General features: G+C 39.6%; 1 protein-coding gene across 3 annotated transcripts in view; it reads right to left on the bottom strand.

Moving 5' to 3' along the window:
* The window catches only part of ZNF407 (zinc finger protein 407), a 483,307-nt gene that overhangs the window by 437,014 nt on the left and 24,275 nt on the right, over positions 1-22,018 (bottom strand). For all 3 annotated transcript variants that reach the window (XM_032422569.1, XM_032422568.1, XM_032422570.1), the window contains exons 2-3: positions 14,088-18,836; positions 8,640-8,754 (exon numbers count right to left, since the gene is read on the bottom strand). In XM_032422569.1, coding sequence (XP_032278460.1) covers positions 8,640-8,754; positions 14,088-18,777 — 4,805 coding nt within the window. In that variant the 5' untranslated portion in view covers positions 18,778-18,836. The remainder of the gene's footprint in view (positions 1-8,639; positions 8,755-14,087; positions 18,837-22,018) is intronic.

The following is a 22,018-nucleotide window of genomic DNA, read 5'->3' on the forward strand; positions in this document are numbered from 1 at the left end:
AAACAATCGTATCAAGATGAAAGCCAACCTCCTTGTGCATCTTCATCACTCTCTATAAAAGGACCTCCTTCGGTGACAGTGACCATCTAAACTCAAAAGGAATCATGACAGACTCAACACCCACAGTTCTCGAAACTACGGTTCCCACATGCTGGCACTCAGAAAAGGTTCAAAAACTGAATGACTACATCGATCAGTTAATTAACTTTACTGCTTAAACATGTAAGCATTACTTCCCTTGTTGAAAAACTGGTGGCTAAAAACAGTGAAACCAGAGAAAATAAGAGATGAACTCAAACTAAACAGGAAGGAGGCCAGTGGGATAACCAGAAATAATGTCAACTCGAGAGTCAAAAGTCCTGGGTTCTCGTCTTCACTTGCCAGAAGTCACTTAAGACCCTGACCCAAACCACACAACAGTGCAGGTTCCAAAACCTTATTTTTGAAACAAATTCCAGTGGGGGATACTAAAATGTCTTTCTAAAATTTAAATGCACTGCAATTGTTCAGGCCAGTGCAAATTTATGTTTTGAAGCACTGACTGGCCACAATATTAAAAATGCATGCTCATTCGCTAATAGGATCATGATAGTTACCAGACGTGTTAACAACACGAGACCATTCTGGCCTCTTTCATTACAGCAGCACTTTTAAAATAGATTAGGAAGGAAGAGCTTACACTTAGGCAGGTATCATAGGAAGGATCTTCCAGCTCCTCAAGAACCACACGTAAACCTGACAGTGTATTTACGATGTTAACTAACTCTGTCAGTCCTTCAGAACAACCATCCTCCAGTCCAGCTCAATATATTCCTATAGCGCCTCAGCAGCAAACAGACCTTTTTATAACTGAATGGAAACAGTGCTACAAAAACAGTATTCTAAAAATTCCTGTGTCTGGACAGTAGCACTGGATGTGCTTGGAACTGCTGTTCCTTGGCACGCTGGAGTTAGGTAACAAAGACTTTGTGCTCGTTCTTGCCAAAATGCTAGAACAAGGGCGGCAGGGGGAGCAGCAGACAGGACATGGAGGCAGAGCCCACGGGCACCTGAACCGTTCACAGGCTTGGAAACGAGGGAAACACCCGAGGACGACGAAGTAGGAGACGAGTGCACATTACTAAACCATAGGTACTTTCAGACGGACGGTTTCCCACCCCAGCTTCCGCTGCCCAACCGCATGAACTGCACGTGGAAACACAACCATGCCCGACGTGCTGGCGACACACAGACGTCTGGGGCATGGCCACAGAACTGTGCGTCCTTATGATTATTATTTGGAGCTATGCTGTCTTAGGGTGTACAGAACCGCAATCTACCTGTTTTCATTACAATTATCCACAATCAATAGCATCCCTAATTAAAATTACAAACACTGAAATTCTCACAGAAATCACTTTGCGGCCAATTCCCAATTGGCCAATGCCCCTTGATTCTGCAGCAGTGATTGCCTTCCTTGCAAGCTCTCCACCTCCTCCCCTCCCTTCCCTGACTATTCACAGTCCAGAAAACTGGAAGAAAGCAGACAAGTCAAGGAGGGGCAGAAAGCAGTGGGCAAGGCCAGCGTTCACCACCACCGCTGGGCACAGGCCTGGGGCCTGGCCCGGCCTGCCTCGCCCAGCTGCCCGGGGCTACGCTACTTGCTTCCCACTCTCACCTCTGGCAGGGCTAAAGTCCTCTCAGGGACTGAACACACCACGCTCCTTGGTGAACATCCCCAAGCCTACCTTAAATGGGCTGCCCCCGGCTCTCTAACTCCCACTCACCTGTGTATCAAATGCTAGCTACCCGATGAAATGTAACTTTCCACACTGGTCCAGCAAGACGTGGACATTTCTTTCTTTACCTGAGCTTTCTTGATCCATTTGAAGCACGTATTATTTTGATCTTTTTAACCCTAAAGACTATGTGCATTGGCACATAGTGATGTTCCATAAATGTTTATTCAACATTTTTTAAAAATCTTCCAACTCACCCCACCAGCCACTTATACTCCAGGAATTTCCTGCAGCATTAATATGTTGCACCATTCTATTCTTCACTACTTTTGCTCTTTGGCTCCATCTACTAAAAAGGTCCAAATCAGCCTTGTGAATACCTCCTCATCCTTTAAGACCCAACTCAAACATAACCTCCCAAGGAAGCTTTCCCTGCTGCTCCCAAGCACTCCCCGTGGACCACTGTCCTTGCTCTTACTCCTACAGTGTGTCCCTCTTCCTGTCTGTCCCTCCTCCTTGGAGCACATGACTGCAAGGCCCCTGCACTGGCGGGTCACTGGGTCTGCACAGAGAGGAAACTCTCAAGAATGTGCCCAACAGGAAACAAGTGAGTCCCTGAATCAGGGGCTATGCTTCCCTCCTATTTACATTTCCAACACCTCCTATACTCAGTCTTAGACAAATCAAAGACCAAAACCCTCCAGAAAGTAAAGGACTTTCAGAAACACATGAGCAGGAAGAGGGAAGGAGAAAACAGGTTAACACCCCCCCCCCACACACACACACCCACAAATCATAGGACAGGCAAAGGAAACCCAGAAGACTGGCTCCCCCAGCCCTCCCTATATTCTACTGTATGGATCAGGAGAGCTAAAGAATCCTAAGATTCCACAACTGGATTTTAAAATCGCCACAAAACCATTTTAAAATAAAAATAAAGCAAAAATGACTTTAAGTCACTGAGATATGAATTTTACACTGGAAAAGATCTTAGAGAGGCCAGTGTTTTCAACTACAACACCAAGACATGACAATGTGCTCTATTTCGTTACAGGATGATCATACATACTGCCTTGAAATAAACCTATGGCTCACTCTTCCATGACCAAAATTCAAGAAAACACCACTACAAATCTGAGAACAGGGTGTGGTGGTGGCAAAGTCCCCTACCATAAGGAGACACAGCCTCCTCCTGTCTCTCCTCCACTGTCCTAATCTTACCCCAAGTCTCTCCTGGATTTTCAAGAGTTCATTGTAAAATACCTCAGAATTGTATCTGAGAAAGAGTGCTTTTTACTTTAATATTATAACTAAGATATCTTTTAGACGTTCAGATTACAAAGTGATTTGTATATAAAATATATAGAACAATGTTCATTCACTAAATGGTATTTCAAGGACTTGAGCACCAGAGGGATAAACTAACAATGTTAATTTTGTATTCCTCACTGACAGGAAGAGAGACAGTAATCACTACGTGGCATTTCTAAATTTCAAACTAAAGGCAAAAATATATCATTAAACAGAAAGCTTTAAAATATTATATAGATAAAATATGTAATATACCCTTTATAATGAGTATATGAATGTTAATTTAAATTTTTTACAAAACTGAGAGATGCTGCATTTTACATTGTTACAAGCATAATTCATGCCACAGCATAAAACAAACTTTTTCTATCTATATCCCTTTAGCCAAAACAACCAGCCCGAACCAAATGCTTATTTTATTTGGATACATCTGTAGATATGATGGGTGTAATTAATTGTTCAGCTAAAATGCAATTCCAGGGTGCTTTTAATGATTTAGGTATACACAGCTTTAGTTCTCAGAACAGACTAAAAATAGTGATTTTAATTTATTCCTGCTGCCTACAATTACCCACAACCATGTATTTTTAAATATTTCCAGCCTATAAAAATTACTAATTTTTGCCACTTGTGTTTATCTGCATTTAGACTTTGATTTGGATAAATTAAGCTCTCAAGTGCTCCTTGCTTTATGAAACTCTGCATGTTGTACACTTCACCACAAATAAATGACTTGTACCATTAGAGGTTTAAATAATGTAATGTATTTCATGCTCAGCCTGAAGCTGGATTCCAATGAAGTTGCTAATGCACGTAATGATTAAGTGTAACTCAAATACTAACTGTGTTGTTGAAAACATGACAGGCAATAATTTGGTCTATTATATTCTGCCATTTAATTGCCTAGTACAGACATTCTCTGACACATTATGAAGCAATGATTTACAATTATTCAAGCTGCAAAGGTCAGAAAGTGACATTATAATCATCTACATAGAGATCCCTTCTAATGCACAAAAACTAGGTAATGCCACACACACACACACACACACACACACACACAAAGAGTTTCACTGCATTAGTAACTTTCTATTTAAGGTTTCTTAAACCAAATAAGAATAAACAGCTCATAAGCACATTAATACACAATAGAAAATGTCTAGAATCTTTCCATGAACCCGGAGGTGACAGATTGAGAAAATGCCCTTATTCTCTCCCGATTCGGTAAGTTCTACTCAACTACTGAACTCTACACACAAGATTCAAGACCAGACACAGGGGAAGTCAATCAGGAAGATCACCCAATCCCCAGACCAGGCGTCCTGGCACCCCTGTGAAGAGGGGCGGGCAGCACCCAGCTAGCACCTCTGAGGTTTATGCACATCACAGGCCACTTACTAGTTTGCTACTGACTCTCTTTTTTTTTTATTTTTTAAGTAGGTGGCCATGAAAAACAAAAACAGTAACCTAAACTCATCAATTTTTACCCCTCTTGTCCTAATGAAAAGACAATATCTTCATCTGTGTAAGCACCTAATTCTATTATACCATGTTCAATTTGTAATCACCCAAGTGCAATAAATTATCAACACATAAAGAACAATGGAGAAGAGTAACAAAATCATTTAAAACAACACTCTAATATGAGAAAAGTGGAACAGAGAAAGAGATATAAAAATAAACTGAATACCACAATGTTAAAGGAAAATACCATGCAAGCAAGTTTTTAAAAGCAGAAAACAGAGGTGGCTAGGGGCTGGAAGGAGGTAAGTTACAGTTATTACATTCTGATGCAAACAACCTAGAGAGAAAAAAATAAGTACAAATTAAAGTCAGTAAGCAAAATAACAGATATTGCAAAAAGCAGAGAAATTTAAAAAAAAAAAGGGACAGTTAAAAGGAAGGAAAACAGTGGTCTACCATTACTACTGCATAATTTGAGTCCATCACTAAAAACGCTTTTAATCTCAAGCTTACCATCTGTACAATGGGGATAACAAACAGGAGATGAACCACCTCCTGACACCAGGAGACCAACAACAAAGTGCACATTAATTAAGGTGTACACCAAGGCCCAGCACTGGATCAATACTATTTATAACTGACAGTATTACAGTTACTATTAAGTGTATGTATATACAGAGAGAGAGAGTTAAATCTAAATAGATCTAACAAAACATGGTGTCTGTAAGCCACTGAAATTTCAAGTTATTTTTTTAGTAGACATTCATTTAGTAAAAATGTGTGTTTAACCTATTTTTAAGCATATGTTCCCAACAAAATTATTAACTTCTGTATCGAGATGCTTTCTATTATTCTTATTCTCACCCCACTCGCCCCATGTCAGATCCACAGCACATGTTCATGTGAACTGCCCATTAAGTGCTCACTATAAATACACCTATACTGTATAAAATTCCTCCTGAGATCACATTTAGGAAACTGCACTCTTCAAAAACTGCTCATCCTAAAAGTGAAAGTAAAATCAAAGGCTTTTTAAATGAAGTTATCAATAACAGGCTCTTAAAACAGGAATTGCAAAGCAACACATTTCTGAAATTTTTACGGCAACATGAGCACATAAAGCATGGGTAAACACAAGTGAAATCCTGAATTCTGAACCCTAGCTACCTGACAGGAATTAGACATCTAACACATTCAGATGCTTTACAAACTAACTTAAATCCATGATATACTGTAGCTAGGATTTGCCGATGAAGTGGAGAAAATGAATCTTCACGCTCAATTTTAAGATTAAAGAAAATCAGTGTGGGTCCAAACAACTGAAGTAAAAGTTTAAGTAGTCTTTGTTAAGGGAGTAGCTAATGCACAAGTCAAACTAAGCCTCAGTAAAAGTATTCAAGATACGTAGTTGATGAGCATCTACATCCTTCGTATATAAAGATAGGAAAAACAAGTCAATTACAAGTAATCTAAACCATTAATATTGAGCTCATTTCAACAAAACGTACTGTCATTTTCATCAATTTCACTATAAAATGAGGTTTTTTTCAAGAAAAGCAAGAGGTTACTAAGACAAAATAATGTAACAGTGTGAGCATTAATTTCACTTTTAAAATGTGCCTGCTCCGTTATTTCTATACATTATTACTCAATCAGAACTCTTTGAAGAACAGTTTATCTCTTACAACTCAAGTAAAGAAAAGGTTATTCATAAAATCCTAAGGGGCAGAGACGAAGGTACCGACTACTGCAGAAAGAAAAACACAGTGCAGGACCTTCTGTTTGTGACAAAATTATAGAGTTAATGTTCCTGAAAGATCACGTCACCTTTTAAAGCATGATTTTTTTAAAAGGTAAAATTTATAGCGATGAAAGCTAATGAAGAAACGCAGCATGAGCTGCTTATGCTCAGGAACTAATAGGTCCACTGAGCATTTCTAGGATTATTTAGCCATCAATGATAATGAATTGACATTGTCACTAATGTTAATGTACCAACGCTCTCTACCGCCACGAACCTGATAGCCAATTCTTGCTTTCTTCTATGTTTCTCACTTTAGCTTTTAACCTACAATATTGCCCTATCCCTTCAAAACACACGAAATACAGATGCCCTATGAAATTTTTTCTTTACCATTAAAGGGTTCTAACTCATTACTGTTCTGTTTCAACTCCAGAGACCAAAAGGCCTTCTTCGATTTACTGCAATTCTTCAGAACTTTTAGCTTCATTGTGAAAATATCTACCCTATGCAAATTATCGTTATATCACTTTTAAATCAAATTCCACTTAAAAAAATTAAGAGAACTATTATTTCAAAGTCAGGTAAAATTCAATGACTACCATAATGCTAAAAGATACAATTTTGAAATCTAGATTGCTTTCTCTGTGCGCACACACACACGCAGACCTCTAGGACAGCAATATGAAACTCAATATATCTCTCTGTATTTATAATTCTTTATCTTGGGAACCAAATATGTAAACCACTGGTGTGACACTTCAGTGGTGTGTGGTAAGCGGTGAGCTAGGCAAAGTGTGCACTATTTAAATTGGACAATCAAAGCCAATCGATCATGTGTTGTTTTTGACTCCACCTATACCAGAAACTGTTCTCTGATAAAGTTTCTTCTTCTCCTTCCCCAGACTTAGTAACCCTAATTAAAAAAAAAAAAAAAAAAATGGATGGATGGAATTAGATTTCTAATAATAGAGCATGCAAAAGCTGCTTAATAATTTTGAAGAAATGAGGAAGAAACTGCTGATTGCCCCCTAACAGCAAATGTCCGCTGGAGTCAGGCCCTTCCTCTTTCCTATAACTCATATGGTAAAAAACAATAAATGAGGTATCTTTTAAAATTCCAAGACCTAGAGCAATTAAAATGAACCATTTGGCACTCGACCCTCGCAGCTAAAGTCAGTAGCAACAAAACTCATTCTCCCACTGATCTTCAGGGGGCTTTAGGGCAAAGGTTCATCTTCATTTACTTTAGCTGCAAGTCACTGAACCATCAATTCTGCCAATGAATAAATCACAGACCATGGTTAATAAAACTGCTTGCAAAGTTATTTGTAAAACTATCTTAAGGGTCAAAAAATGCAACGACATCCTGGAATAAAATGTACTGTCCCAACAAAAGACAGAAGCTGTTTTTGACTTAAAAGATATTTTACTCGGTAGTGCCAACCAGAAGAATCTTCCCCTAAAAAAGGAAACCTACCATAACGTGTGCACACTGCATAACTGAATTGAACCTGCAGTACTTAGGGAATCAGCCATAAGAACTGCAGGTTTCTCAGGTTTCACAGAAAGTGTTTTCATACGATGCACTTACGCGCTAACTTCTCTAGATTAATAGCATTAAAATATATTTTTAATCAGAGGTAGGGTATTAAAATCCAGCTTTGAATGTCCTGTGATATACCATAGATGTCATGGCATTTTAAAACCTTTTAAACATTTCTGCTAAATTAATTAGTTGTGCATTAAGGCATCTCAGGGCTTCCTATTAAATGCAACACATCTGAGTGACAGTTTAACACCGTGAATGGTTCTTTAGAGGAAGAGCCATTAACTAAAAATGGAAAACAGCAAGTTTTGAAATAAAGTTACACAAAAACATACATTATACACTGTTTATTTAAGCTTCATCTCTGTAACAATCAGTAACCAGCCGTCTGAAATTAAATCTTTTTCTGCCTTTCTCCGTATGGAGTATGTCCAGTCTATCCAAAGAGCCATTAATACGATTAAAATTAAAGCAGTATAGCAAAAGAAAAAAAAAAAAAAAAACACACACTTATATACTCCTAAAGCTGTATTATGTATTTTTTTTAAATGTCTTTAAATGGAATTTACAGTTCTCTCTGGCAATGTGAATGAACATCCTATAATTTAGTCAATTTACAGATTACAGGTTCAAATTGACCTTGTAGCCCATAAAATTGCTCATCTTCAGTAGAGGATTAGAAGTGGGAGAAGAATGTCATAACTGTATTTAAGGAATTTACCATAACAATGGAAAGGAGGATACGCATGCATAATTTTAGCCACTCTTACTCATATCAGTTTTGAATTCTGAAACAATGGCTATCGTGCACATGCTTCCTGGTTCACCACGGTAGAGGTGGTTTCAATTTACTCACCCACAGACGTGACACTTGTATTCCCTCATCCCAAGGTGCCTTTTGACATGGTTTCTGGCATCGCCAAGCTGAGCTGTTGCAAAATGGCATATCTTGCACTTGAATGGTTTTGATCCTAAGTAAATTTAACATAAAATATGATTTGAATTTGAATAATACATTACTGATAGTTTAAAAAGAGGCCTAGATCTTAAATCATACTTTTCATCTGTTTAGAAATTTCTGGCCCCAAAATGGAATACCTGCATTCCTTTCTAACTTGAATAGACCTGCATTCCATAATTATTCCGCCAAAGAAGACTTTAATGTTTCAGTGAGTGTTCCTAACTTTCAGTAACATTTCTAAGATTTAAAGTCAAAAGTGATACAGTTGAGCAGTACTAAGTAGGTAAGATGAACTAAATAATTTTAAATATTTTTCTAACAATTTGCAAAAATATCTTTTAAAGTCATTCAACATGTAAAATGGAGCATTATAAAAACAAACGCATACAGAGTAGCTGATATTTTATAAAGTACATTTATCATCAAATAAATTTCTCAGTGGCCAGCTCCCTTCCTCATATTTCTGCAGCTTTGAATTTACTCACATTAAGAAAGGCATTTCAGATTTTTTTTCTGACATTTATCCCAAATGATTCACTACGTTACTATTTTAATAGCACACAATGTAAGAATATACAATGGATAAGTTATTGGCTTTTATGATCATTTTATAGTCAAAAATCTGTGATGACTCTGCAAACCAGCAGTACTGACATTTTATTTATTGATTTCAAGAACAAATATTTCAACATAAAAAGCACAGTACCACAATTTTTTTTTAAATTTCACAAAGATTAACCTATACTCAAATATGAGAAAACAAAATAACTTCAGCATCAACAAACCTAGTGTCAGGAATAGATAGATTGTAACTGGAACATAGTTACTAGCAGATAATCAGTACCCACATTAATGAGAAGCAACATTCCTTTAAGTGCAACATGTATATACCATTTTTCAATTTTCTAACCACTAAATCCTCAAATAAATCAAAATCATAAAAATCACAGTCTAAAATCAGTACAATATGTTTCCAGATCTTTCGTATCATGTTTAGTACCTATTTGGTGAAATACCTCTTCTAATATAGTTAGACAGAATATGATATATGTGAACTTCAATAAATATACAAAAAAGAGCTCAAATAAAAAAATTGCAATAAATCATATTTGATCAATGAACCTTTGTGCAGTGTCCTTGAAAAAAATAATCCTCCAAGAATACTTTGTTGAAATTGAAGCACTCAGTAAAAAATTTTAGAGTCTTAAATTTCAATTTAATTCCCAAAAGCTGACAAAAAAAGTGAAGCATTTAATTTTAATCTTCTAACAGAAATAAAAAAGTCAACAGTACTAAGCACGGGCAGACAAGGTTGAATATTTCACAGTTCAATGACAATGAAGCCAGATCTCTTAATACTTCCATTTCTACTGTTAGAAGTAGATGTAAAATACATTTAGCACCTGAATGGTTATATCTAGTCAGCTTTGTATGTTTAAATGTCAAAAGCAGGTTGAGACTGCAGCTTACAGCAATCACATTCTATCAATCACATTAGAAACTACAGTTTATTTAAATGATTCTGATAAAACTAAGCCTATCACTACCTGGAAACATTTCATCTCGACACAGAATTCTATAAAGGGACACAGAAAACAAAAGAGTGAGAGAACCAATTTACCTGCACTTTAAATTGAAATGCATTAAAGGTAATAAGGCAATTAGGAAATTATTAATTAACAATAACATCAGGACTCCAAAGAAAATAAAGCCGTCAACATTTGCATTACAGTTTTGGTGAAAGCATCTCAAATCTCCTGTGGATGTAGGTTTTCGTCATGGTCCCCCTACACTGCCACTGAGCTGAGTCCCTCGTGTGTGAGCACAGGTGCCACGGGCTGGGTGGAGACCTTTCACGTTACTCGACGTGGCTCCTCAGTGGAAAGTTCTAGTTCCTCACTGCTAGTCTGCTATGTGTGTTGACAACACATAAATGAGTTATTCTGTTGACTGCTTTCGTGCAGAAATCAGGAGGTCCTGACTATTTTTCGCATCATATATTCAGAACAGACTGTGTTAACATCTCCTTTCTGTGCCATAAAAATTCTAGGAAGTGGAGATAATACTTTCCTGCATAAGGAAAAAAAAAAAAAAAAAAAAGGTCCTCTTTTTTCTAATAATGTTTCCAGTTTTAAGCCTGCTAGGCACATCCCAAAATGAATCCAGGCATACTGTTTATAAGGCAAAATTTGTAAAGCCACGTATTTCTAAATTTATCTTTCTTGCAAGTGTATCGTGATTATTATAAACTGTCAATATTATTTTAAATAGTTTCATTCCTGGGTACAGCATTATCCACAGTAGGTTTTCTTCTTTTAATCTGGCCTCTGAGGTTTTTTGAAAGGGAAAAAACCAAAAACACTCTCTAGGCTTTCCGGCACCTTACAGTTTTACCAAAAGAATTCCAAAGATTTTTAAAACTAAGTCTTCAGTCAGACCTACAACAGCCATTCCTCACCATCATTCATGGCTAATTGCTATGCATACATGGATGTGAGGTGAACATTAAGAAAAATGACCTTCAAACTGTAGGTCTTAAAGAGTGTATAGAACCCATCACCTAATGCTTCTCCACAACAACCTCGATGCTACAACCCTCCCTAACTGCTGAACACTTCATTCTGTCCTTCACTCATTCATTCACTAAGTAACACCTTGAGCCCACTCTGTGTGGGGCGCGGGGATGAAGAGTGAACAGAGCGGAGCCCAGGCCCTCCCTAGGCTTGGAATCAACGGACCAACTCTCCTCACCCTCTCTTCTCAAGTGGATTCAGCTTCTAAACTGTCAGATACGTATTAAGTTAAACACTACCAGCCCTCACATGAGACTTTTTCAGTGAAGTCACACAACTCCCTATCTCCCTGCTTGTGAACATTTCCAGAGAGCACAAGTGACCCCGTGCGCTCAGAGCATCCAATGAAGGGCTTCTGACAGTCTTCTAGTCTAATGACATCCGCTAGCCATGTCTTAGGAAAGGAAAGCTCTAGCCGACAGAATATGCAGGAGAGAAAATGAACAGCTGATTCCGCACCCCTGATATAAGGGGAGAGGCAACACTGCCCTTTCTCCGCATGCTAATGACTTCACACAAGCCAAGGCACAGGAAAACTCCACGGTGCTTTTTTCCTACAATTCTTGATAACCAAAACTCATTTATTTCTTAGAGTGCCGCTTTTATCGTGCTAAGGATGGGAAGAAAAGGTGACATAAAATATACAGTAAATCACAAAATATGAAAACAGGGATTGGAAGAGTAAGTCCTTTTCCAGTTAACCATTAATAACAGTCTCTGCATTACTACTTCATGGACATAAGCAAAGTATCAGAAAAGCAATTCATTTTAAGATGCCCCAAGGAAAAAAGAAAAAAAAAAAAAAAAAAAACAACCCTGGATCAAAACTGGGAGACAACATCCCCCAAAAAGTGGCTTGAAAACTGAAATGGCAGACTAGTATTGTGTCCGGAGGAGCGGGGCTCTTTGTGGTGCTTCAGAACACAATAAAAACGTACTTGCTGATAAGCCCAACAGAAGATGTTAAAAAGTATGCTAACTTTTACTAAATGTTACAATCAATGATGTAACTTATATAAGTAGGGTTACTTTGTCACATATTGATAGTTACCTCACTTTCACATCCACATTAACTTGATTTTAAATGCAATTAATACATATAGTCAAGGAAGACTAATGGACTACATTCTGCACTTAACCTAGTGGACGTTTTCAAATGGCACAAGTGACCAGTGCAAACCTATTTTGCATTGTAAACGACTAAATAAATCTTAATGGATTAAGAATGATCAGCTATCAACACACAAGGGAAATTAAGTGCTGAAATGCCTACATTGATTATTTTAAATTATTAGCCTTACTCTGTTCTTGAATTTGTATGCTTTTAGTGAGCTTTAACACATTTACAAGACTTATTGACTATAATTACAAGAGAATTCAAGTAATGGACACATCAATTATAAGCAACATGTCTTGACCAGACAGTTGCATAAAGAATTCTAAAAAGAGGTCCATTAGCATCTTCCTCTTAGTTTTATTCAGTTTTTATCTGCCTTTAGAGGGCATGTTAAAAAAGTACATACCTTCTACACATGTGAACAAGCCTGATTTCTAAAAGCCAGATCACTCCATAAAGTGAGCACAGTACTGACAGAGGTATTAATAATGCCAAGAAATCAGTATTTGGATTTATTCCCCAACAACAGCGCCACTGCATGAAGAATTGGGACCAACAGTACAATGTTTGTATTTACCTAGATTAATCTTATGCAGGTTGCCCTCTTACTTTCTTCAATGAAAAACTTTTATCTATCTTTAATCTCCCTAAACTAGTAATGTTTCATACTCTTTTGTCTTCCTCCTTGTAACCATGCACTAAGTTTCAAAAACTGCATGAATTTAAAGTATAGCTTTAATAATAAGCCATTATTTAAAAGTACAGTAAAATAAACCTTACAGTTTTAATGAAAATATGTTCATTGAAATGTGAATTTATTATTCAAATCCACTCATAAATTCAACCATGGAGACAGAACTTGTCTAAGCAGAGCACAATGATTTAGAAAAGCTGTCTATTTAAAATAAAGAATGTATGGCAGGTTTATAGAAACAGTGCAGTGAATTTTTACATAAATTTAGAACAGTGGCTTATGCATTTTCCACAAAAAAAAAAAAAGTTTAAAAAAAATTTCCACCCCAAATTAAACATTAAAATGGAACACTACGTTTGACAGAGCACAGAAACTAAATCAGGCGCTGCCTTCATGAAAACCAAACCCCCAGGACATACTAACTTTGAAAAGTGTTCACTAATTCTGATCCTTGAAAGTAGAATCTTGTTGCCTGGGAGTTACGCTTTTCAATATAAACCATCTGGCAATGAATAATTTTAAATCCCTAAAATTCCAAGAAAATTTTTATAATTTCATTCCTCAAAAGCCATTTAATATGTCCTCTGAAACGCACCGTGCCCCTTAATAGCTACCTTGGAAAACCAAACAATTAGGACTCAGAAGCAACTGAAAAGCTGTTAAGAAACAGGCCTCTAACAAAGGCATCGGGGGGGCAAGGCTTTTTGATAAAATGAAAAGAAATTTGTCAAATAACCTGCCTTGGAATCACTAAGGCTTAATTAACTTTGGAAATGTTAAATGTCCACACTGACTTAGGGCAGATGTCCAGAGTGCCACCCAGCAGGGTCACGTGAGCCAGGCGGAAGGACAACCACCAAAGGCAGCCCAGACTCCATATCTGGATGGGAACAAACATCCCAATTTTATCCTTCGTTTGCACCGTATATGTCAACACAGGTTTGCGGAAGGGTACATACCTGTATGAGTGCGAATATGTGCTAGAAATGCCATCGAATTGCTACTTCGACACATCTTCCCGCAATACTTGCAAACGTTTCCCTGATTTTCTTCTCTCTCGCGGTTGATTTGCTCAGTGTCTTCCACTATGTACTTGTTCACCTCCCGGAGCAGCTCTTCATGCTGCCCTTTAATATGTAGAAATAAATTCTGTTCTGAATCAAAGGGCTCCGTACATTTGACACATTTAAAGGTGGCCCCTCCCTCTGGAAGCTCCTCTACGCTGGCCTGTTCGTTTCTCATATGACCAGCACTGGCCAAATGCTGATGGAGGTTGCTCTCTGTGTAGAATGATTTTCCACACAGTAAACAATGAAAGTGTTTCTCTTTTGTAGGATGTTTCATGGCTATGTGAACATTCAGTCCACTCAAACCATCTGCTAAGAAGCCACAGTCATCGCAACGAATTCGTGTGGATTCACCAAAGGAACTACCTTCAGATTTCTTCTTTTTCACACCTTGAGCACAGTCTTTTAAGGGCAACTCACTAATCCTTACACCTGTTGTTACCAAACCCTCTTCGGACGGGTCTAACAATTCTCCATCTTCAGGGTTCTTTATCCTTATTATGGAAGAATCAAACCGGCCAAAACTGTACATGGCCTGTCCCTTGTCATCAATACTGATTATAGTCTCATAAACATCATTACTTTCAACTGTGCTATCAGAAGCTGGACCATCCTCTTCCAAAATAATTTTCGTTTCATGTTGGGAATTCATCAGAATTTCCTTGTTCTCCAGAACAGCGTCTTCTTGGATATCTTTCAAATCCTCTGAACTCTGCACACTCCCAACTTCGTTCTGACCACCGCTCTCCAGGTTTAGCTCCTGCCTTGTCCTTGTCATCACATCAGGGACAGTGCCGTCAGTCGGATGCCCTCCCCCGAGACCTCCAGGACATCCATGTTTGCTAAGGGCTTTATCTGCATTCTCCCCTGCCTGGCCAACATCGCTCTCACTGAGCATGCTCGCATCGCCACGGTCATTCAACGTACTGTGGGCTCTCTCTACTGCCTCATAATCCAAAGCTGAGCTTCCTGAATTCTGAAATCTGCCTGGGGAGCTACAATTAGAGGAAATATTAAGGGACACCATCTCCTCAGGTTTCAGAGATTTATCCTTGGCCAAGGGCTGTTGGAAAGTTTCACAAAGGGAATGATCTTCACTGAGATTAGATTCTTCTTCAGTCTCAATCTCTACAGAGGTGGGAGCACGGAGGACCTTAGACACGTCTAGATTAGTATCCTCATCCAAAACACAACAATCAGCAGTACTTTTAGATTTCAGAATTTCTTCAGATGGCTGGTCTGATATTATTTGATATTCTTCAGAATTGTGTTGGTGCTGCTCTTCGGGGATAATGATATTTTTGGACACGTCCGCAGAATTTGCTTCTACGTCAGAAGAGGTCAGGTAACACTGCCTTTTCAACTTGTGTTTTTCTGTGGCTGCATGCCTAGTCATCTCTCGACGAGTCACAGCATAGTAATCGCAGGCCATGCAATAAAAAGCAAATTCTTTTGTATGTTTCCGTTTTATGTGCAGTTCTAGAGAAGCAGAAGAGTGAGCGTTAAACTCACAGTGTACACACTTGTTATCACTCGTACCCGTAACATCTCTCTGAGAGCATGCATCCACCTGCTGGAGAGGGTCCTCTGGTTCTAGAGACATTTGTTCCTTTTTATCAGTAAGCTGACTGTTGACTTCCCCATCTGTAGAATGAAATACATTTTCAATTTCGACTTCAGCTGGATTTCCATGCTCTGCCACGGGCTTTTCTGAAGTGGAGGTATCTGAATTTGCTGGCCTGTTAGCAAGTTCATCTGACCCTGCTGAAGGGGCAGTCCTTCTACAGGCTTCAAGGTCGCCCCCTTCGGGGCCAACAATGATATCTGAACTCTGCTTGCCGTTTGCTTCTATTTCTACACGTCCTTTATGTTTCTTAGTGGCACAATGACGCTCCATATCTCCCTTTGTTACGGTATAATACTTACACACTTTGCACAAATAACTATACTGGTGACTGTGTTTTCGTCGAATGTGAACGGTCAGGTTGGTAATACTAGAGGCCAAGAGACCACAATGAGAGCATGTCCGCGAGATGTTACCTTTGGGTCTCCCTCTCTTCGGAGTAGCGGTCAAAGCTACTTCACCCTCTTTGGTGGTTACACCAGACTGTGGTGCTTCCTTGGTAGTCAGTAGGCTCTTTTCAAGATAGGAATGCTCCTGCAACTGCACACCTTCTACATGGCCTTCGATCCTTCCATTTCCAGAAATGTGAAACTCTTCTTTTTTGTCATTTGCACCTATACACACCCTTTCAATACATTCTTCAAAACTTAAGCCAATGTTGTTTTTCTTGGCATTTTCAAGATGCTTGCTTCTCTTAATGTGCTTCTCCATTCCTTCCTTGCTCAGCGAGTAAAGATTACACGCTTTACAAAGAAAGTGATAGTCCTGGCCGTGCCGGAGCTTGATGTGTCTTGTGAGAACAGTGGAAGACCGCGTTTTATAAAAACACTTCTTACACTGAAACTGAGGCTTACTTGAATGCCTCACCTCATGCCCATGGCTTACCCTGGACTTAGCAGGTTCTTCCTGAGCTGCTTTACCTGACTCACTCATAGGATCTTTTATATTTTCTGATTCTAAAGTACTTAAGGGTAAAGTTTGTAAAGCCAAATCACTGTTAAATGATTGGGAAGTCTTTGGTTGAACCAATAAACGAATATGCTTCTCGGTTGTTGTGTGTTCTTCCATGTCTTTCTCAGACAAGAAGAACAGATTGCAAGGAGTGCAAAGAAAACCCATATTGTGCTTTTCTTTCATGTGGTCTCTAAGATTTAGTTCATTCTCAGAAACAAATGAACAGCACTGACAGGTGAGGCCAGCGGCAGTGTGCAGATGCTGCTGGTCGTGCAAGTGCGTGTCTGAGTGCCCCCTCGACGAGCTGGAAAAGCCACATGCCTGGCGGCAAAGCTTCACCTCTCCAGTGGGGCCCCTCTCCCCGTGGCTCTCCACGTCTGTCCTCTTTGTTGCCACGTGGCCACAGTCTGCACACGCACACATCTGATGATCAGGAGCTGGCCTCAGCGTCGCAGAGCGAAAGGAGCACGCAACATGGCAGCTTCTTTTGTCCTGCGTCAGGTCCGGGGTTTCCGAGGAAGTCACACACAGACTGCGGACACCGCCGCTCGTTCCTACATGATTGGCCATAGATTCTGCCTCGCTTGTCTTCACCTGGGTTCTGAAGTGTTTCATATACATCCTCTGGGTGTCATTAGCTCCTCTTTTACTAATTCCTAAAAGATTAAACCTTTTCTTGGCCTGGCCTTTTAAAGTAAACGTGCCAGTCCGCCGTCGGAAGCTACTGCCCAGCGCGAGGACGTTTCGCTCGGGTCTTGGTCTCGAGCTGGCACTGACACTGTGTGCTGCCTGTAGGGTATTTTTGGTAGATTCTAATTTATCAAAGAGACCCTCGGAGCTTACCAATGCTCCTAACTTTTTACTTTTACTCTGGTTTTCAGGATTTCGAGCTATAGCAAGGGAAGTTACGCTTTCTTCAACAATCTCTACTTTTTCTGATGAGGTGTTCCTAGACGGCATCATTTCAACAAGCAGCTCACAGCTGCTTCCACCCTGCTTAGAAACGCTTCCTCGGAAATCTTTAAATTTGCTTCCAACATTTCGTAATCCTTTTGAATCACCAGTCTTTGCTACTGGTTTAGAAGCTCTCGGTTTTACGCGAACATTTTTTGTTCCCATGGTACATGGTTTCTTAGGAAAGGGCTGTTTTGTTAAGATCTGTACAAATCCTCCACGAGCAGCAAGATTCTGACGCCGGAGGTGTGTTTTGCCAAGATAATGTGCATTCAGCAGGTTTTCTTCCACACACTGAAAGCCGCAGAGATCACAAGAAAAGACCTGGGGTGGCCCGTGTGCCTGCCTGACGCGCACATGCAGCGCCGCGCCGCTCTCTGCCGTGTGGCCGCAGGGACAGCACGCGTGCTCCTCAGACTGCTGCGTGTGGCACTCAGCGTGCTTCTCCAGATCCGCGCAAGAAGAAAACAAATGACCACAGACGTTGCACTTGAGAACCGTCTCTACGTTTCCCATGGTACAACTAACACTGATCTCTTTCAGGGGGAAAGGAGATTCTCTTTCCGGATCAAGGGAAACCACTTCCTGAGCAGACTTTTGTTCAGGGTCTGCTTTCAGAGAAACAGCCTCAACAGTGCTAAAACTGCAAGGAGGGGAGAAGGTAGTGGGAAGCCCAGTGCCTCCATCCGGGCATTCCCTCAGGAGGGCCTCCTTCGCTGTCTCACCTAACGGGATATGCACTTCTGGGACTGTGCTCTCAGAAGTTTCTAGCCCGGGAACGCCCTGCTCTTCAGACTTTAGGTGCTCTGCCCCGGCTGACAATCTCATTCGTTTGGAAGCATGTCTGTTCCCGTCTTCCACCACAGTGACCCTGCCAAAGCGTGCGGATTCTGAAAAACCTCTTTTGCTGGTGCAATTCTCTGAAGAATTTGCTATCACATCAAATACGGGCCCACAATCTACATCATTAGTTGAAGAATTTCTCGAGTCTTTTGCTTCTTTGTTTCTGTTTTCATCCTCATCATTCTCTGGCTTCTTCTCAGTATCCATCGTGAACAGCGTGCTGATGATGCTTCTTGCGTCAGAGCAGCTCACTTGGCACTCATAACCTGTGCAGCAAATAAACACGTTGTTAAACCTCTGAATGTAGAGAACACACACACATATTTCGTCTAAAAGTCAACATAAAGTGACACACTGAATGAAAAAAATTTCATAGCCTCAAGATTTCCTTTATCTTGAGATGCACTCAATGGCACGTGTGAAGTCCTTACGAAAAGGACGAAGTCCGATCTGGGGAACAGCATCACCACGCTGCTGACTCAGGAAGCAACACTACGGCATCTCTGATGGAAGAAGTGCTCCCAACCAAGCTTGCAAAAAAACTCCCATGAGTCAATTCTCTTTACTACTACATTTCAGCTTACTATTTTTTTTTTTTAAACAGAGAAGCCGTCTTTTCAAATTTCATTTCAGTGAAACCCCCGTCTGTAAAACAGATTAAACAAAACTGCTGTGATGCAAGCCAGGAAGTCGGGCCTTCCCCTCTGCAGTCTCCCAACCGAAGCCTAAAGCCCAGTGTGAAACTTAAAAACAACTGCTTCATCCTTTTCCCCTGCAGCAACGAGCCTTACCATGATTTTTCTAAATATACCCTAATTAACAACATGCACATTCTCATCGCACATCACTATTCCTGCTCAAACTCTCCTGCCAATGAAAAGGCCCCCTATTCCCACTGTCAGTCACCAGTTTCCTCATCTAACAGCCACTCTGTACCATCTGAAGGTTAATGACAAACGGAAACGTCAGCAGGGGAGCAGGATTAATAAAGCAAATTTTGGGAGGAGAAAAGAATTTCACTGAATAAAATGCTTTAAAATCAATAATATTGATTTTATTTTTCATTATGCTATTTAATTCAATTAAAACATATCATTTTTCCATTTACATTACACCAGGATTGGAATTTTTAGCCAAATGCCATTGGATTTGATGTGAATACAAAACCATCAATTATGGCCTCAAAGCTAATGATAACTATTTTTAACTATTTTAACTACTTTTTTCATAACAACGACAAATCCAATAAAGGCTGTTGTTCTGACTCTGCTAACAGTGGGAAACAAAATATATTTATGTGATACCAAAAGCATGAGCAACAAAAGAAAAAGTGGATAAACTGGGCTTTATCAAAATTAAAAATTTCAAATGACAAAGTAAAAAAACAACCCACAAAGCGGGGAAAACTTTTTGCAAATCATATACCTGACACAGGACTTAATCTAGAACATATAGAGAACTCTGACAACTCAATGATAAAAAAGATGAACCAATTTCTAAATGAGCAAAAGGGGCTCAGTATATATTTCTCCAAAGAAGATACACAAACAGCCAAAAAGCACATGAAAACATACTCTATCAGTAGTCATTAGAGAAATGCAAACCAAAACCATAACGCAATACCATTTCATACTCATTAGGATGGCTAGAATCAAAACGTCAGACGTAACGAGCGTTGCTGAGGATGTAGAGACATCAGAACAATCACACAAAGGCTAGTGGGGATGTAGAACAGTGATGCCACTTTGGAAAGAGTGGCAGTTCCTCAAATGACTAAGCATGGAGCTACCATACAGCCCATCAATCCCACTCCCAGGTATACACCCAAGAGAAGTGAAAACATTCGTCCTTGAGAAAACCTGTATACAAATGTTTACAGCAGTATTAGTCATAATAGCCATGGGGTGGAAACAACCCCAATGTTTATCAACAGATTAATGGAAAAACAAAATGAGGTTCGTCCATATCCACAGGATGGAATACTGGGCCGCATAAAGGAATGGTGCTGCCATGTGCCACAGTATGCGTGAACCTTGGAAATGCTAAGTGAAAGACGCCAGTTACTAATAGACCACATAGCATAGGATTGCTTTCACAGGAAATGTCCAGAATAGGAACATCTATAGCTATAGAAAGTAGGCCAGTGGTTCCTCAGGGCTGGGGGAGGGGAGCAAGTCGGGGGGGGAAGCTAAAGAACACAGGGTTTCTTTCTGAGGTGATGAACATGTTCTAAAATTTACTGTGGTGATGGCTGCACATGTCCGTGAATATACTTAAATCCATTAAATTGTAGTTCAAATGGATAATGTGTATGGTATGTGAATATCTCAATAAAGCTGCTTTAAACATATAAATTGTCGACTATAACCTACAACACAAAAACATCTTGCATTTGTTATTGTGTTACAAGAACAGACTGTACCATTCTTGTAAAAGAGTGAAAAAGATAAATGTACATAGTTTCATTACACTTACAAGATGTTTACCATTTCTCAGGATGTGATCCAGAAAATATAAATTAAGTAAGAGGTTAATAGATGTTTGGGTAGGAAAAACAAACCCCTGGTCAAATAAGTTTAGGAAACTCTGGCTTGAACCACAGTTTCTTTACCATAGGATGTCTCAGCACACAAGCATTTCCCAAACCAATTTCATTACAGAACTCATTATTTATAAAGAATCAAAAGACCAGTTCTAACACCCTTTAGAAAATGCTCCTTTAAATAAAGGACTGGTTCTGCTATTCAACATTTGTAATTAAAGAGTAAACGGGGGGGGGGGGGGGATGAATCGTCCATCTGTTCCAGAAACATCACGGAGTACCTACTATACGCCAAGTACTCTCGGTTGTAGATACTGGAATTACAGCAAAGAACAACACAAGACCTCTGCCTTACATTATAAAGGGTAGGACAATTTTTTTTTTTTTTTTTATGGGGCGACTTTTTTAAAGATTTTATTTATTTGAGACAGAGAGAATGAGAGAGAGAGAGCACATGAGGGGGGGGAGGGTCAGAGGGAGAAGCAGGCTCCCCGCCGAGCAGGAAGCCCGATGCGGGACTCGATCCAGGGACTCCAGGATCATGACCTGAGCCGAAGGCAGTCGCTTAACCAACTGAGCCACCCAGGCGCCCAAGGACAATTTTTTTTTTAAAAGAAATAGTGCCCAGTCCAGAACATCTACTTGAAGAAGAGTCACAGGGACCAGATTTACTCTCATGCATGAAACAACTAAAAAAGAAAAAAACAGACAAAATCTATGAAACAACAGCATAACACTCTGGACATCAGAAACTAAAGGACAGTGATCAGAGATGAGATGCAAACAAGAGGAGTCCCAGCTTACAGCGTGGAGAAAGGACCCAGGCCACAGCACAGCAACGGGATCCCAGACAGAGCCCAGGGGTCTCCCAACAGAGTTGAGGGGCAGCTAGAATCTGTAGGGCAG

The sequence above is a fragment of the Phoca vitulina genome, unplaced genomic scaffold (genome assembly GCF_004348235.1).
Source record: "Phoca vitulina isolate PV1807 unplaced genomic scaffold, GSC_HSeal_1.0 scaffold27, whole genome shotgun sequence".
In the NCBI taxonomy this organism is placed as follows: domain Eukaryota; kingdom Metazoa; phylum Chordata; class Mammalia; order Carnivora; family Phocidae; genus Phoca; species Phoca vitulina.